The sequence below is a fragment of the Aegilops tauschii genome, chromosome 3, assembly GCF_002575655.3.
Source record: "Aegilops tauschii subsp. strangulata cultivar AL8/78 chromosome 3, Aet v6.0, whole genome shotgun sequence".
Taxonomy (NCBI): domain Eukaryota; kingdom Viridiplantae; phylum Streptophyta; class Magnoliopsida; order Poales; family Poaceae; genus Aegilops; species Aegilops tauschii.
This window is the reverse complement of record NC_053037.3, coordinates 629,780,128-629,796,889: the sequence shown is the minus strand read 5'-3', so window position 1 is coordinate 629,796,889 and position 16,762 is coordinate 629,780,128. Positions and strand designations below refer to the sequence as shown.

The following is a 16,762-nucleotide window of genomic DNA, read 5'->3' as shown; positions in this document are numbered from 1 at the left end:
CGTTGCCCAGCTCAAACTCCTTCCCCTCAAGCTGATCCATCATAATCTCTTTTTCCCCTCTTTCTGCAGGTGCTCTGTACTTTTGGTGCACCGTGGTGAGTTCGTACAGGTACAGAAAGATGGTCTAGGGGCTCATATGTGGAATCACTCGCTCATCTAGCTCAGTTGGTAGAGCGCGTGTGTGTTCTTGGCTTCTGGTATTTCAGAGAAAACCCTCACAAGTCTCACACGGGTCAACAAATTAAGTACTGAGTCGATGCCTGATTCAGAGAAGGCCCTATACCTCAGGGATGCCTGATTCAGGAAGGCCCTATACTTGTGAAGTTGCCAAAACAGATCTGATTGAACGAGACAGGGTAATAATAATTAATATATTTGTGTTTCATCTGTGTTATTATTAGTTGAACTAATATTCATGTGCTAACATTGGGTTTTGTTTGTGCTTTGAGTCCCAAACAAGGGAAAAGGTGCATTGCTGTTATATAGGTTAATGTGGGCATTGCTGTTATCGCACCTGCAGCGACTGCCGTTATCATCCATTACTAGGGAAAAGGTGCTTCAGTATGTACAAGACAAGATTAGTCCGTGCATATTGAATGCAATCCAATATGCTAGCGCTAGCGGGAAGAAGAAAGATGTTGAGCTTGTGCCTGAAGCAAAGGCTGCATGCCACGGAAGCTTCCAAGGAAAGGATGCCATCGTAACATGTTCACTGCTGCCATGTGTTGATTCTCTCTGGCCTCGCTGTTGGGGGGTTTTGGTCAGCTTTGAAGAAAAAGGAAAAAAAAATCTAAAACTGAAGCATTCTTTGAAAACACAAACATTTTTAGAAAACACATGCACCTTTTCAAATGATTGAACATTTTTTTCAGATGTACGAACATCTTTTGGAAACACAAACCTTTTCTAAAAATTTCAAACAAAATTTGGAAAATGCAAACATCATTTTAATTTAAATAATTTTTGTAAAACTATATTTTTTCAACTTGTTTGAACAAATTTGGAAAACAGAAACATTTTTTTTAAATTGAGAATACTTTTTTTTATATCGCAAACATTTTTTGAAAATGAGAATATTTTTTGAGAAAAGCCAGAAGTAGTTTTTTTTTGAAATTGTGGAACATTTTTACGAAACTTAAAAAAAAATGGATCTATTTCAAGCTTTTGCAACGATGTTTGTTCAGTGGGAGGACACGTCCCATCAACCACATGACTTGAACGTATGTGCGTGTGTGTCAGTATCTGCGATTGCAATGTGTTAAAAAGAAGTTTTGATGCAAAGTCGATTGGCCAGGTCACGATCATCTTTGGCACAAGTTTTTGTAGGCAGCTGTATAGCTGTGCAAGTTTCGTAATGGAATGAAAATTGGCAGTAAAAAGAAAATAGTCAAACTCAAACTCCTTTCCCCGTGTGCCTCACGCAGCCCTCACATTAAGGAGTGAGGAGCGCCCGCCAGCCGCCATGAACTGCACGTCCGCCGCCGGCCACTGCTCGTACCTACTACTAGGTACTCTGCACTCTCTTTTCCTTCCCTTATTATTATTATGATGAGTCGGTCTACAGTATTACTTATTTAAGTTGAGTTAGATGCGCTAGGTAGCTAGAATTGACATGCCATGCTATTTTTACTATGGAAACAAGTCATTCACAAATGAGGCTCCCTCCCGCAGGAGGATATTCAGATTAAAATTGCAATACAATCATTTGAGCCAAAACAAATGTCAAGATACAATCATTATAGCATACACCGTTTTTATCCTCACTTGTTTGCTACCCAGCCGTGCGATGAAGCTAAGCATTTGACACGTATGACAGGTTACCTTCTTCTGTAGCAACTGATACTCCCTCCGTAAACTAATATAAGAATGTTTAGATCATTACTTTAGTTATGTAAACACTCTTATATTAGTTTACAGAGGGAGTACCTACCATAAAAAAAAAGGGTACGATCGAGGTTGGATGGAGTAAAACACCAAGAATCTGCCATGCATGCATGCAGTGAAATTGATTCAGCCCGTTGGACGACGACGATCTACATACAAAAAAGAAGAAGGAAATTAAGCACTGGTTAGCGCGGGGGTAACTGCAGGTACAGGACAGGATGGCTTAATTTATTTGTTTTTGTAAACAAACAGTGTGCACATTAATTCAGTTATCATCAACATGTCGCCTTGCGGACGTGCTTTACCAAATTTTCAGAAGAGCGCATGAAAAGAATACAACCTGGAAATCCACATATTATTTATTAAAAAATATAATAAGTTGGGAATAGCATTTACCATATCGATTTTCCTTCCCAGATCAGGTCCTAGTTAATAAAGCAGCCTCTCGTGTGAGGCTGCTTTATCTTGTCCTCCATCTTTGGACATTCTTTAATAATCACCACCCTCAGTTGTGCGATTGCCCCTGCTCCACCTATTGACACAAGGTCTGGACAGTCTGTAATCCATAGTTGCTGGAGTGATTTGCTCCATACCTTTTCTGGAATGACTTGTATACCCACACATTTCTTGAGACTCAGTGAGACGAGGGATGTAAGGTTCTCTAGGCAGCTGGGAACACATGCAGACATATCCCCACATTCATCTAAGTTGAGCGACTCGAGGGAAGATGGGAACACCAATCCGCTTGGCCATCTGATGCTGGGGCATCCGCTGATCTCCAACTGACGCAGAGAAGATAAACTCCCAATTCCAACAGGCAGCGACATTAACTTATAGCACCATTCAACCTTTATCTTGTGAATGACAGGTAGATATTCTTGTGATAGGAGGTTATCAATGGTTGACAGCTCTTCACATGAGCATACTATTAGGGAAGTAAGGGATGAGAATGGTGGTCCTCTAGTGCTGCTGCCCAAAAGGTTGTGCCCAATACTTGTAAGAGATTTACAATTCTCTATTGTTATCTTCTTGATGGCTGGAATATAAGCTGGCTGTATGAGATGTTCGAGGCTAGATAACTTTCCGCACTCAGATATGGTGAGCTCTGTCATGGACGGGAAAATACAAGTGGTGTCTTGGTTGCTGTCAACTAGCATCTCGTTTAGGTCATCTATCCGCTGTGAGACCCTTGAAAATGATGTGCCCTCTGCCAACAACTTGCTCTCTAGTCCATCACACCTAGTATCAACTGTAAGTGATGTCGAGCTTTGCAAGTTCTGTGGACCAAACCAGCTTATTGGAAGAAACACACCTCCGTAGCGCTTGAGGTGCAGAGACATGAGACTAGTGGGAGGTTGTAAAGCTTGAAGCACTTCTATATCTCTATCATTGTCTTCCTCACGTCGGTACCAACGCCAGTTCAGTTCCAGGCTGTTGAGACGTTGCTTATTCTTCAGTTCCAGCTCTGCTGCCTGATTCTTGCTTATGTAGCCAAGATTACGTAAGCACAAACCTTTAACATCTGACGACACATTCTTTATGAATCCAAGTCCTAGTCCTTGCCAATATGCCAAATCAATATCTAGGACACACCCTAGAGAATAGTCAAATCCATGCGATTCAAATCTCCTTAAACTGATCAAATTACTGAAGTCGCCGCGCATGGTTTCAAGCCTGCAATTCCTGGCATATACAATCTGCAGACTATAGAGGTAACAGAATGCCAAAGGAACGCTGTTCAAAGAACAACCTCCGGTGATTTCAAGGTACCGAAGATGCTTCAAGTTGCCAATGCTATCTGGTAACTCATTTGTAGAGCCACAACACATCACACGCAAACGATGAAGGCTGCTGCACCAATGGTCTATTACAGAAGATATATCTTTACTCCTGAAAAGTAGGGTACGCAGCTTTGTGTGCTTGCACAGGCTCAACAAGTCGGCTTTGTCAATGCCTTTCCTAGAGAGTATTGACAGATGACGAACATCCGGAGGAACTTTTCCAAAGTCAGCCTTTTCCCTTATGATGAAGCAGTCATTCCTTGAAACTAGTCGTGCCATATCATGCAGCAAATGAGGGATTACGTATGAGCCAGAGACTTCTTGAAAGAATGACTCATTCACAAGTTCTTCAAAGTACCGACAACCAATACTTGTAGGTGGGCTGTCACCTTCAGGTTCCACCAATCCTTCAGCCACCCAAATTTCAACTAAACGCTCTTTCTGAAATGTTTCATCCTTGGGTACACAGCACAGAATGCAAAACATCTCTTCAAATGGAGTGGTAAATGCATGTAGCTCAGCTGAAGAGAAGGCAAAATGTCAGTCTTCCTTTGTCCCAACTCCCACAGTTCACTCTCCAATACATATTTCCAATGTGATGCACTGAGGTCCGTTCTTAACAGGAGTCCAACACTTTTGGCAGCTAAAGGAGAACCCTTCAACCTAGGAAGTATGCTTCTACCAATACGTTCTAAATTGGGATCATTGTTAGAACTCTCTGACCCAAATATGCATTGTTTGAAGAAATTCCGAAAGGCATTGCCCTTCAAACCATCCAATTCAAAGGGCTTCATTGTGCAGATTTTATGAGCAACCATTGTAGATCTGGTAGTGACCAACATCAAACTTTTCCGTTCAATGTGTTTTAAAGGTGCACAAAATATATTCCAATATTTATTGTATTCCTTGAAAGCATCATCCCACAGGTCATCAAGGATAATCAAGAGCTTTTTGTCCCTCACGTGTTCAGAAAGAGCATGCTGAAGAATATTCAAGTCTTCTGATGTTGGCCTTTCTCCTGAGCAGGATTCTAAGGCCTGCTTAGTCAACCTCATAACATCAAAGTCACCCGACACACAGATCCAAATTATTAGGTTGAAGTGAGACCTTATATCTGAATGATTGCAAACATGTTGGGCCAAACAGGTCTTACCAACACCCCGAATTCCAACTATTGGCAAAACATGAAGACCTGGTATTTTTGATTCATCACTACCTTTGTTTTCCGACTGGGCACCTCTACTCTGTTTAGGTTTGCTAAGCAGCCTAATAACCTGCTTCATCTCCTTGTCGCGGCCAAATATATTTGTCTCGGTTAGCAAACAGGTGGTCTCTAGCCTGACTGATTTGTTAAACCGTTGTCTAACTTCATGCAAGCCCATCTTCTCCGGATAACCCAAAAGACCGTCCATCCTATCCTGGATAACTTGCAAATTCTCGTTGAAGCTGCCTGTAATGACATTGTTAAAGAAATCACTGAAAGGACATTGGTTTGCATTGCCCTCCACTGTCACCTTCAGCTCATACCATTTGAACTCATCAAGAAGGTCTTCGGCATCATACACTGCATCCTTCAAATATGGAAGGAGCTCAACCACATAATCTTCGTGGCTACTCCACTCTGCTCGATCAAGGAGGACGTACATTTTGGGCTGAGTGTCCCTAAGATCTTGTAGGCCTTCCTCCAATTCCAATACTTCACCCTGAAGTTCTTGCTCCCTTGGAATCAATCCAGAATATTGAGAGGAAATAACAGATTTGGTCCACTGAAATAATTTGACAAAGTCGCCACTGGTTGTCACTCCCTCTTCCATAATCTCATCATTGTCAGTTTCTGTCTTCAATTTCGACGTCTTGCCAGCACCCGTGACATTCATTCAGCAAGCTATCGTCATAATATACCTCAACAAAGAACTCACAATGCAAAAAACATGGATTTTAAATATGCACAAAGCCCTAGCCAGCTCATGGGGGGAAAGGCTAAAAGAAAAGAAATGCATGCATTGAGATAGCTCATTTGATGGAAAAACCAGCTGCAGGGAATGAACTGCAAAATGAAGTATGATTACCTTGCACACTTGAAGAGGATCCCGGCAACGTAGACATCCTTTTATACCGGGATAACGTAGACATCCTGATTATGACAACCATGCAGGGTCGTTAGAAAAAATCAGGTCCCACAAGGAGCACATGGAAGACAGGTTGGAAACAAAAGTATTGGAGGAGAAAGAGTTTATAGAATGGTAAACTTTTAGTACTTGTTATCAGCAGCTTGCTTTTTCTCATCTTCCACTTTGATCGTCCCCACACTTGTGGTTACGGCACCATGAAAAATAGGATCGACCAACCGAAGGTTGATTCTAGGATTGCTTGGATGATTGCTAACTGCACTTCTGAACGTAGATCCTACATCGGTATCTGAACCCCAAATATGTGCAGTGATTTCTTTGAGTCCTGACAGGTGCTCCATGCCGATTGGCACAATACCGTGCTGATCGGCTTGGTGGGCGTTGAAACATAGGTTGAGACTCTCAAGGTCAGGCATTGAACCTGCTTCAAATTTCAGCCAAGGCACAGGGCATCTGAATTTAAAGCACTTGAGAACTAAAAATTCTCCCTTGTCGAAGACGATCATTTCGACGGGTGTAGTCCACACATGCAGTGACAATGCCGAGAGAGCTGGCAGTGCTTGGAGGATACAAATATCTTGCCTCAATAGCTCTCTAACTGCAATCTTTAGACTGGCGAGCCTGCTGAGTTTTCTGATAGCTGATGGGATAGCAACTACTGTCGCATCCACTTCCAGTGTCTCCAAGTATTGCAGATCTTGAATCTTGTCTGGAAGTTTGATGGGGATATTGCATGCAATCTTCACATATCTCAGTGGAAGCAGTGTAGTAATTCCAGAGAGATCAAAAGGATCCTCATCTTGATCAGCCCACACATGGAGAATTAGAATCCGAAGAAGCTTACACTCCTCAATGAAATCCGCGCAACCATAGAATCCAAAAAATGCAAGTGATCGAACTTCGTACAGCGTGATTCCCGTTGGTATTCGTCCGCTCCTTGCACCACCGAATTTGACTGACAGACGACGAACCTTGTTAGGAAGTGACTGAAAGTTATCCACCCCGACAACGAAGTTTCCCTCCATGGATTTTTTCATAATAAGATCATGTACCATGTGGTGAAGTGTACATGAAAGCACCCCACAGTAATTGATGTCTACAGCTTGGATCATCCCTCTACTGACAAGCTCATCAAAATACCCCCGCGCTGTGTCCTCTTTTTCTTCTCCTTCCCCTGTAAAACCTTCAGTTATCCATTGCTTCACCAAGTCATCCTTATTGCTCGTGTAGCCTTCTGGATAGAGAGCAAAATATAGCAAGCATGTCTTCACTTCAGGGGAAAGATTATTGTATATAAGGTTTATAACTTTTGCCATCCCTTCGGAAGTAGGATTTGTCCTCAAAGTGGAAGGCAAGGAATCTCGAATATCCTTCCATTGCTGGAGGTTTCTTTCGCTTTCTTCTGTTGGCAACAAGCTGGCTATATTTACCATTGATAATGGTAAACCGCCACATTTCTGAATAATCTCAGATGAAACTTCTCTCAAGCACCCAGGAAAAGCAACTTTATCTCCAGAGCCAAACACCATACGGAAAAATAATCTTTGTGACTGATCATATTTTAGAGGTTCCATCTCAAATTTGTATATCGACTGATAGCTGCAGCATGCCGATGCTACATCCTCAAATTGGGTAGTTGTCATTATTCTGCTGTGACAATCACCATCAGGAAAAGCACGCCTAATAATATCCCATACTGAAGTACTCCATAGATCATCAATTATGATTAAGTACCTGCAAGTACTCCATAGATCATCAATTATGATTAAGTACCTGCACAAAATTAGAGAATTGTCATAAGATAAAGACAATACTAGCATGTAAGACGCTGGGGGTTATCCTTCAATTTGAACTACACCAACTTCTTAAATTTTGATACAGATGTATTTTGATCTGCAAAAAAGTTTTATATTTTCGTACTATGCTAAGAAAGCACCATAAGACGAAGCCAGACTCCAAGGCGGTGCCTTCTGGAAGGGAACGACACCAGAATGCCGCCACCGCCCAATCCAAAGATCAGGGTTTCCCCCGGAGCACCACGACAACAATGAGTACATGCAACGATGCCTTCACGAAGGGGATGATGCCAACACGCCATCGTCACCGGCCTAACAAGTCAGAACGGGTTTTCACCCCGGTTAGCACTCACCACCGCCGAGTTGTGGTGCGAACAACCGCGCCACCGTCACCCAACATCACAACCCGGTCACCACGCCGCCCACACGACCATGGTCACCAGACCGTGTCTGAGTCACGTGATCCGCCCACGAGCACACCACCTCCCACCTCCAGGGTCGCCGCCCCGGCATCTGAGAGCATCCCTCGGCCATTGGCACACCATACTAAACTTGTCGACCAGAAAGGAGAAGACCCCCCCTTCCGGCCCAAAGTGGACACCTTGGCAAGATTGGCGGCCTCGATGGCCAGAGCAGGGCAAGCGAGATCCGGTAACCGCAGGCTTCAGCCGCCCAACGCACCCCATGACGACATATGCCTCCCACCGTCAAGATCCTGTGCACCTTCGGCCAGCCCCTCAAGCCATGATCACCACCACCAGATTCGCACAAGCTAGGTCCCGCGCCAGCCAGCCGAGCCAATTACCTATATCAGCAAAGGAGGAAGATGCCACAAACGAATCACCGCGGGAAAACATCCCGTCGTCACCGCGACAAGACCCAAGCGACCACAGTGGTCGTAGCCACGGCACTGCAGACCACCACCACGCACCGCCTCGCTAGAACACTGCACCACCCTACGACGCTGGATGTCTGTTCACAGCCAAAAGCGAGCAAATCTAGTCGGGGAAGCGCGAGCACGACGCTGCCTCGTCTGAGCCCACCGCACCACCAGCGCCGCCTAAGTTGACGATGAGCTGCCACCAGGCCCCCCACCGCAGCCCCGAGGACGGGCCGCCATGCCGCTGGGCCCCGCCACAGTCTAGCGGCACCACTCCCCCCGCGCCAGCCGTGGAGCACGAGCGGCGTAGAAGAGAAGGCCCCGCCGCCTCCCCTGCTAGCCGGGCTCCACCTGGCGGCAACGGGCGACAACGAGCAAGGAGGGAAGAGGAGGGGGAAGAGTGGCGGCGGATTAGGTTCCCCCTGGGGCACTCGCGGGAGCGGAGGAATTACGCCACCGTCCTGCTCAGTGCCTCTCATATTGGGAAAGCTGCCGCTATGTTGTTCAAAATTGACTTCCTTAAAGCCTTTGCCTCAATCTGTTGGCATTCCCTCCTTCTCATTTTGCTCACTAGGGGTTTCCCAAACAACACTATAAGATGGATAAGAATGTTGCTAGTCTCAAGCAAGAGGACAATCCTCCTAAACAGGACCCCGCCCCTAGATCAACTATAAGATGGTCTCCTGCAGGGTGACCCCCTACCCACCTATCTCTTCATAATTGTTGCCTACTTTCTTCAATGATTAGTCATCTATGCTTTCTCACCCAGCCAGCTCTGCCACCAGATCTATCGAGATCATCCCCAATGGTTCTTCAATACACCGACGACGCCCTAATTACGATCCATGCATCTCTCAAGGACACGGCTACCCTCAAAGATACCCTCGACAGGTTTGCCCTTGCTACCAGTCTCACCATCAACTTTCACAAAACTACCTTCATACCCATCAACACATATTCCACCACTAGCCAGAACGTCGCCTTCACCTTCGGATGCGACCTCTCATCCTTCCCCCAAATCTATCTAGGCCTTCTGTCCTCCACATTTTAAATTATCATTCAACGTTTACTAAAATATCTCTCCTGTTGGGCGGCCAAACTTCTCTCTCGCGGCACTAAACTCACTCTTATCTCTACTCTCGATGCCCGCGCCACTCATTTCTCGTCTGTTTTTAGGCCACCTAAGAAGATTATTAAAAGGTTAGACGCTATTCATAGATCCTTGTTCTCAGCTGTGAGGAAACCTGTTCTGATGCAAATTCTCTTATCGCCTGGAAAAATGTTTGCAAACCTAAAACTACTGGTGGTCTAGGCATCAAAAACCTGCTTCTCAAAAAAAACTACCTCCTTGTGAAATTTGCTTTCAAGCTTCTACAAAAACCATACTTGCCTTGGGTTAACTGGTTCTTCCAATACTGCTCTCTTGACTCCGCAAACAAACCACACAATCTCCTTCCACTGAAAAATTGTAAACGACTAACTTCGCCCCCTTCGCAAACCTCTTTTGTCCTTACTAATAGTGGTACTTACACCTTTGCCTGGCTCGACGTTGGCTACTTCCCACGTCGCTCATGTTGGGGAACGTAGTAATTTCAAAAAATTTCTACGCACACGCAAGATCATGGTGATGCGTCGCAACGAGAGGGGAGAGCGTTGTCCACGTACCCTCGTAGACCGAAAGCGGAAGCATTTAACACAACGCGGTTGATGTAGTCGTACGTCTTCACGATCCGACCGATCAAGTACCGAACGCACGGCACCTCTGAGTTCAGCACACGTTCAGCTCGATGACGTCCCTCGAACTCCGATCCAGCCGAGTGTTGAGGGAGAGTTTCGTCAGCACGACGGCGTGGTGACGATGATGATGTTCTACCGACGCAGGGCTTCGCCTAAGCTCCGCTACGATATTATTGAGGTGTAATATGGTGGAGGGGGGCACCGCACACGGCTAAAATATCGTATATCAATTGTGTCTAGAGGTGCCCCCCTGCCCCCGTATATAAAGGAGCAAGGGGGGAGGCCGGCCGGCCCTTGGGGCGCGCCAAGGAGGTGGGGGGCAGTCCTCCTCCTAGTAGGAGTAGGATTCCCCTTTCCTAGTCCAACTAGGAAGAGAGAAGGGGGAAGGAAAGAGAGGGAGAGGGAGAGGGAAAGAGGGGCCGCGCCCCCCTCCCCTAGTCCAATTCGGACTCCTCATGCGAGGGGGCGCGCCACCTCCTGGGCTGCTGCCCTCTCTCTCCCCTCAGGCCCACTAAGGCCCAATACTTCCCCGGGGGGTTCCAGTAACCCCTCCGGCACTCCGGTTTTATCCGAAACTTCTCCGAAACACTTCCGGTGTCCGAATATAGTCGTCCAATATATCAATCTTTATGTCTCGACCATTTCGAGACTCCTCGTCATGTCCGTGATCATATCCAGAACTCCGAACAACCTTCGGTACATCAAAACATATAAACTCATAATAAAACTGTCATCGTAACTTTAAGCGTGCGGACCCTACGGGTTCGAGAACTATGTAGACATGACCGAGACACCTCTCCGGTCAATAACCAATAGCGGAACCTGGATGCTCATATTGGCTCCCACATATTCTACCAAGATCTTTATCGGTCAAACCGCATAACAACATACGTTGTTCCCTTTGTCATCGGTATGTTACTTGCCCGAGATTCGATCGTCGGTATCTCAATACCTAGTTCAATCTCGTTACCGGCAAGTCTCTTTACTCGTTCCGTAATACATCATCCCGCAACTAACTCATTACTCACAATGCTTGCAAGGCTTATAGTGATGTGCATTACCGAGTGGGCCCAGAGATACCTCTCCGACAATCGGAGTGACAAATTCTAATCTCGAAATACGCCAACCCAACAAGTACCTTTGGAGACACCTGTAGAGCACCTTTATAATCACCCAGTTATGTTGTGACGTTTGATAGCACACAAAGTGTTCCTCTGGTAAACGGGAGTTGCATAATCTCATAGTCATAGGAACATGTATAAGTCATGAAGAAAGCAATAGCAACATACTAAACGATCGAGTGCTAAGCTAATGGAATGGGTCAAGTCAATCACGTCATTCTCCTAATGAGGTGATCCCGTTAATCAAATGACAACTCATGTCTATGGCTAGGAAACATAACCATCTTTGATTAACGAGCTAGTCAAGTAGAGGCATACTAGTGACAGTCTGTTTGTCTATGTATTCACACATGTATTATGTTTCCGGTTAATACAATTCTAGCATGAATAATAAACATTTATCATGATATAAGGAAATAAATAATACTTTATTATTGCCTCTAGGGCATGTTTCCTTTAGTCTCCCACTTGCACTAGAGTCAATAATCTAGTTCACATCGCCATGTGATTTAACATCAATAGTTCACATCATCATGTGATTAACACCCATAGTTCACATCGTCATGTGACCAACACCCAAGGGTTTACTAGAGTCAGTAATCTAGTTCACATAGCTATGTGATTAAAACCCAAAGAGTACTAAGGTGTGATCATGTTTTGCTTGTGAGATAATTTTAGTCAACGGGTCTGTCACATTCAGATCCGTAAGTATTTTGCAAATTTCTATGTCTACAATGCTCTGCATGGAGCTACTCTAGCTAATTGCTCCCACTTTCAATATGTATCTAGACCGAGACTTAGAGTCATCTAGATTAGTGTCAAAACTTGCATCGACATAACCCTTTACGACGAACCTTTTGTCACTTCCATAATCGAGAAACATATCCTTATTCCACTAAGGATAATTTTGACCGCTGTCCAGTGATCTACTCCTAGATCACTATTGTACTCCCTTGCCAAAATCAGTGTAGGGTATACAATAGATCTGGTACACAGCATGGCATACTTTATAGAACCTATGGCCAAGGCATAGGGAATGACTTTTATTCTCTTTCTATCTTCTGTCGTGGTCGGGCTTTGAGTCTTACTCAATTTCACACCTTGTAACACATGCAAGAACTCTTTCTTTGACTGTTCTATTTTGAACTTCTTCAAAAAACTTGTTAAGGTGTGTACTCATTGAAAAACTTATCAAGCGTCTTGATCTATCTCTATAGATCTTGATGCTCAATATGTAAGCAGCTTCACCGAGGTCTTTCTTTGAAAAAATCCTTTCAAACACTCCTTTATGCTTTGCAGAATAATTCTACATTATTTCTGATCAACAATATGTCTTTCACATATACTTATCAGAAATGCTATAGTGCTCCCACTCACTTTCTTGTAAATACAGGCTTCACCGTAAGTCTGTATAAAACTATATCCTTTGATCAACTTATCAAAGCGTATATTCCAACTCCGAGATGCTTGCACCAGTCCATAGATGGATCGCTGGAGCTTGCATATTTTGTTAGCACTTCTAGGATTGACAAAACCTCCTGGTTGCATCATATACAACTCTTCTTTAATAAATCCATTAAGGAATGCAGTTTTGTTTATCCATTTGCCAGATTTCATAAAATGCGGCAATTGCTAACATGATTCGGACAGACTTAAGCATCGCTGCGAGTGAGAAAATCTCATCGTATTCAACACTTTGAACTTTGTCAAAAACCTTTTTCCGACAAATCTAGCTTTGTAGATAGTAACACTAGTATCAGCGTCCGTCTTCCTCTTGAAGATCCATTTATTTTTTATGGCTCGCCGATCATTGGGCAAGTCAATCAAAGTCCATACTTTGTTCTCATACATGGATCCCATCTCAGATTTCATGGCCTCAAGCCATTTTGCAGAATCTGGGCTCACCATCGCTTCTTCATAGTTCGTAGGTTCGTCATGGTCTAGTAACATAACCTCCAGAACAGGATTACCGTACCACTCTGGTGCGGATCTTACTCTGGTTGACCTATGAGGTTCAGTAATAACTTGATCTGAAGTTCCATGATCATCATCATTAACTTCCTCACTAATTGGTATAGGCGTCACAGAAACTGGTTTCTGCGATGAACTACTTTCCAATAAGGGAGCAGGTACAATTACCTCATCAAGTTCTACTTTCCTCCCACTCACTTCTTTCGAGAGAAACTCCTTCTCTAGAAAGGATCCATACTTAGCAATGAATGTCTTGCCTTCGGATCTGTGATAGAAGGTGTACCCAACTGTCTCCTTTGGGTATCCTATGAAGACACATTTCTCCGATTTGGGTTTGAGCTTATCAGGATGAAACTTTTTCACATAAGCATCGCAACCCCAAACTTTAAGAAACGACAACTTTGGTTTCTTGCCAAACCACAGTTCATAAAATGTCGTCTCAACGGATTTAGATGGTACCCTATTTAACGTGAATGTAGCTGTCTCTAATACATAACCCCAAAACGATAGTGGTAGATCGGTAAGAGACATCATATATTGCACCATATCTAATAAAGTACGGTTACGATGTTCGGACACACCATTACACTGTGGTGTTCCAGGTGGCGTGAGTAGTGAAACTATTTCACATTGTTTTAACTGAAGGCCAAACTCGTAACTCAAATACTCTTCTCTACGATCAGATCGTAGAAACTTTATTTTTCTTGTTACGATGATTTTCCACTTCACTCTGAAATTATATGAACTTTTCAAATGTTTCAGACTTATATTTCATTAAGTAGATATACCCATATCTGCTCAAATCATCTGTGAAGGTGAGAAAATAACGATATCCGCCACGAGCCTCAATATTCATTGGACCACATACATCTGTATGTATGACTTCCAACAAATCTGTTGCTCTCTCCATAGTTCCGGAGAACGGCGTTTTAGTCATCTTGCCAATGAGGCATGGTTCGCAAGCATCAAGTGATTCATAATCAAGTGCTTCCAAAATCCCATCAGTATGGAGTTTCTTCATGCGCTTTACACCAACATGACCTAAACGGCAGTGCCACAAATAAGTTGAACTATCATTATTAACTTTGCATCTTTTGGCTTTAATATTATGAATATGTGTATCATTACGATCGAGATCCAACAAACCATTTTCGTTGGTGTGTATGACCATAGAAGGTTTTTATTCATGTAAACCGAACAACAATTGTTCTCTAACTTAAATGAATAACCGTATTGCAATAAACATGATCAAATCATATTCATGCTCAACGCAAACACTAAATAACACTTATTTAGTTTCAACACTAATCCCGAAAGTATAGGGAGTGTGCGATGATGATCATATCAATCTTGGAACTACTTCCAACACACATCGTCACCTCGCCTTTTACTAGTCTCTGTTTATTCTGCAACTCCCGTTTCGAGTTACTACTCTTAGCAACTGAACCAGTATCAAATACCGAGGGATTGCTATAAACACTAGTAAAGTACACATCAATAACATGTATATCCAATATACCTTTGTTCACTTTGCCATCCTTCTTATCCACCAAATAGTTGGGGTAGTTCCGCTTCCAGTGACCAGTCCCTTTGCAGTAGAAGCACTTAGTCTCAGGCTTAGGACCAGACTTAGGCTTCTTCACTTGAGCAGCAAATTGCTTACCGTTCTTCTTGAAGTTCCCCTTCTTCCCTTTGCCATTTTCTTGCAACTAGTGGTCTCGTCAACCATCAACACTTGATGTTTTTCTTGATTTCTACCTTCGTCGATTTCAGCATAACGAAGAGCTCGGGAATTACTTTCGTCATCCCTTGCATACTATAGTTCATCACGAAGTTCTACTAACTTGGTGATGGTGACTAGAGAATTCTGTCAATCACTATTTTATCTGGAAGATTAACTCCCACTTGATTCAAGCGATTGTAGTACCCAGACAATCTGAGCACATGCTCACTGCTTGAGCTATTCTCCTCCATCTTTTTAGCTATAGAACTTGTTGGAGACTTCATATCTCTCAACTCAGGTATTTGCTTGAAATATTAACTTCAACTCCTGGAACATCTCATATGGTCCATGACGTTCAAAACGTCTTTGAAGTCCCGATTCTAAGCCGTTAAGCATGGTGCACTAAACTATCAAGTAGTCATCATATTGAGCTAGCCAAACGTTCATAACGTCTGCATCTGCTCCTGCAATAGGTCTGTCACCTAGCGGTGCATCAAGGACATAATTTTTCTGTGCAGCAATGAGGATAATCCTCAGATCACGGATCCAATCCGCATCTTTGCTACTAACATCTTTCAACATAATTTTTCTCTAGGAACATATCAAAAATAAACATAGGGAAGCAACAACGCGAGCTATTGATCTACAACATAATTTGCAAAATACTATCAGGACTAAGTTCATGATAAATTTAAGTTCAATTAATCATATTACTTAAGAACTCCCACTTAGATAGACATCCCTCTAATCATCTAAGTGATTACGTGATCCAAATCAACTAAACCATGTCCGATCATCACGTGAGATAGAGTAGTTTCAATGGTGAACATCACTATGTTGATCATATCTACTATATGATTCACGCTTGACCTTTCGGTCTCCGTGTTTCGAGGCCATATCTGCATATGCTAGGCTCGTCAAGTTTAACCTGAGTATTCCGCGTGTGCAACTGTTTTGCACCCGTTGTATTTGAACGTAGAGCCTATCACACCCGATCATCACGTGGTGTCTCAGCACGAAGAACTTTCGCAACGGTGCATACTCAGGGAGAACACTTTTATCTTGAAAGTTTAGTGAGAGATCATCTTATAATGCTACCGTCAATCAAAGCAAGATAAAATGCATAAAAGATTAACATCACATGCAATCAATATAAGTGATATGATATGGTCATCATCATCTTGTGCTTGTGATCTCCATCTCCGAAGCACCGTCATGATCACCATCGTCACCGGCGCGACACCTTGATCTCCATCGTAGTATCGTTGTCGTCTCGCCAACTTATTGCTTTTACGACTATCGCTACTGCTTAGTGATAAAGTAAAACAATTACATGGAGATTGCATTGCATACAATAAAGCGACAACCATATGGCTCCTGCCAGTTGCCGATAACTCGGTTACAAAACATGATCATCTCATACAATAAAATATAGCATCATGTCTTGACCATATCACATCACAACATGCCCTGCAAAAACAAGTTAGACGTCCTCTACTTTGTTGTTGCAAGTTTTACGTGGCTGCTACGGGCTTAGCAAGAACCGTTCTTACCTACGCATCAAAACCACAACGATAGTTTGTCAAGTTGGTGCTGTTTTAACCTTCGCAAGGACCGGGCGTAGCCACACTCGGTTCAACTAAAGTGAGAGAGACAGACACCCGCCAGTCACCTTTAAGCAACGAGTGCTCGCAACGGTGAAACCAGTCTCGCGTAAGCGTATGCGTAATGTCGGCCCGG

General features: G+C 43.6%; 3 protein-coding genes across 3 annotated transcripts; all 3 read right to left on the bottom strand.

Annotated features, from left to right (window-relative positions):
• Positions 1-1,645: 1,645 nt before the first annotated feature.
• On the bottom strand, positions 1,646-4,914 carry LOC109745461 (putative disease resistance protein RGA4). The gene is made up of 2 exons (XM_020304886.4): positions 2,281-4,914; positions 1,646-2,033 (listed from the first exon to the last, which is right to left on the bottom strand). The coding sequence occupies exon 1, from the start codon at positions 4,149-4,151 to the stop codon at positions 2,310-2,312; it is 1,842 nt and encodes a 613-aa protein (XP_020160475.1). The 5' UTR covers positions 4,152-4,914; the 3' UTR covers positions 1,646-2,033; positions 2,281-2,309.
• Positions 4,154-5,633, bottom strand: LOC141020874 (putative disease resistance protein RGA4; the record flags this gene model as incomplete). The annotated part of the gene is made up of 1 exon (XM_073495830.1): positions 4,154-5,633. A coding segment is annotated over exon 1 (1,389 nt), but the record flags the coding sequence as incomplete, so codon positions are not given.
• Positions 5,634-5,884: 251 nt separating this feature from the next.
• Positions 5,885-8,529, bottom strand: LOC109738912 (disease resistance protein RGA5). Its single transcript, XM_073511416.1, has 2 exons — positions 8,071-8,529; positions 5,885-7,567 (listed from the first exon to the last, which is right to left on the bottom strand). The coding sequence occupies exons 1-2, from the start codon at positions 8,274-8,276 to the stop codon at positions 5,917-5,919; spliced, it is 1,857 nt and encodes a 618-aa protein (XP_073367517.1). The 5' UTR covers positions 8,277-8,529; the 3' UTR covers positions 5,885-5,916.
• Between the last annotated feature and the right edge of the window lie 8,233 nt (positions 8,530-16,762).

Excerpts from the sequence above, each read along its gene's own strand:
- LOC109745461 (XM_020304886.4), bottom strand. The coding sequence starts at position 4,151 with ATGTTTTGCATTCTGTGCTGTGTACCCAAGGATGAAACATTTCAGAAA.
- LOC109738912 (XM_073511416.1), bottom strand. The coding sequence starts at position 8,276 with ATGGGGTGCGTTGGGCGGCTGAAGCCTGCGGTTACCGGATCTCGCTTG. Across the intron at positions 7,568-8,070 it reads GACCCTGGAGGTGGGAGGTG|GTACTTAATCATAATTGATG; the intron begins GTGTGCTCGTGG and ends AATTTTGTGCAG.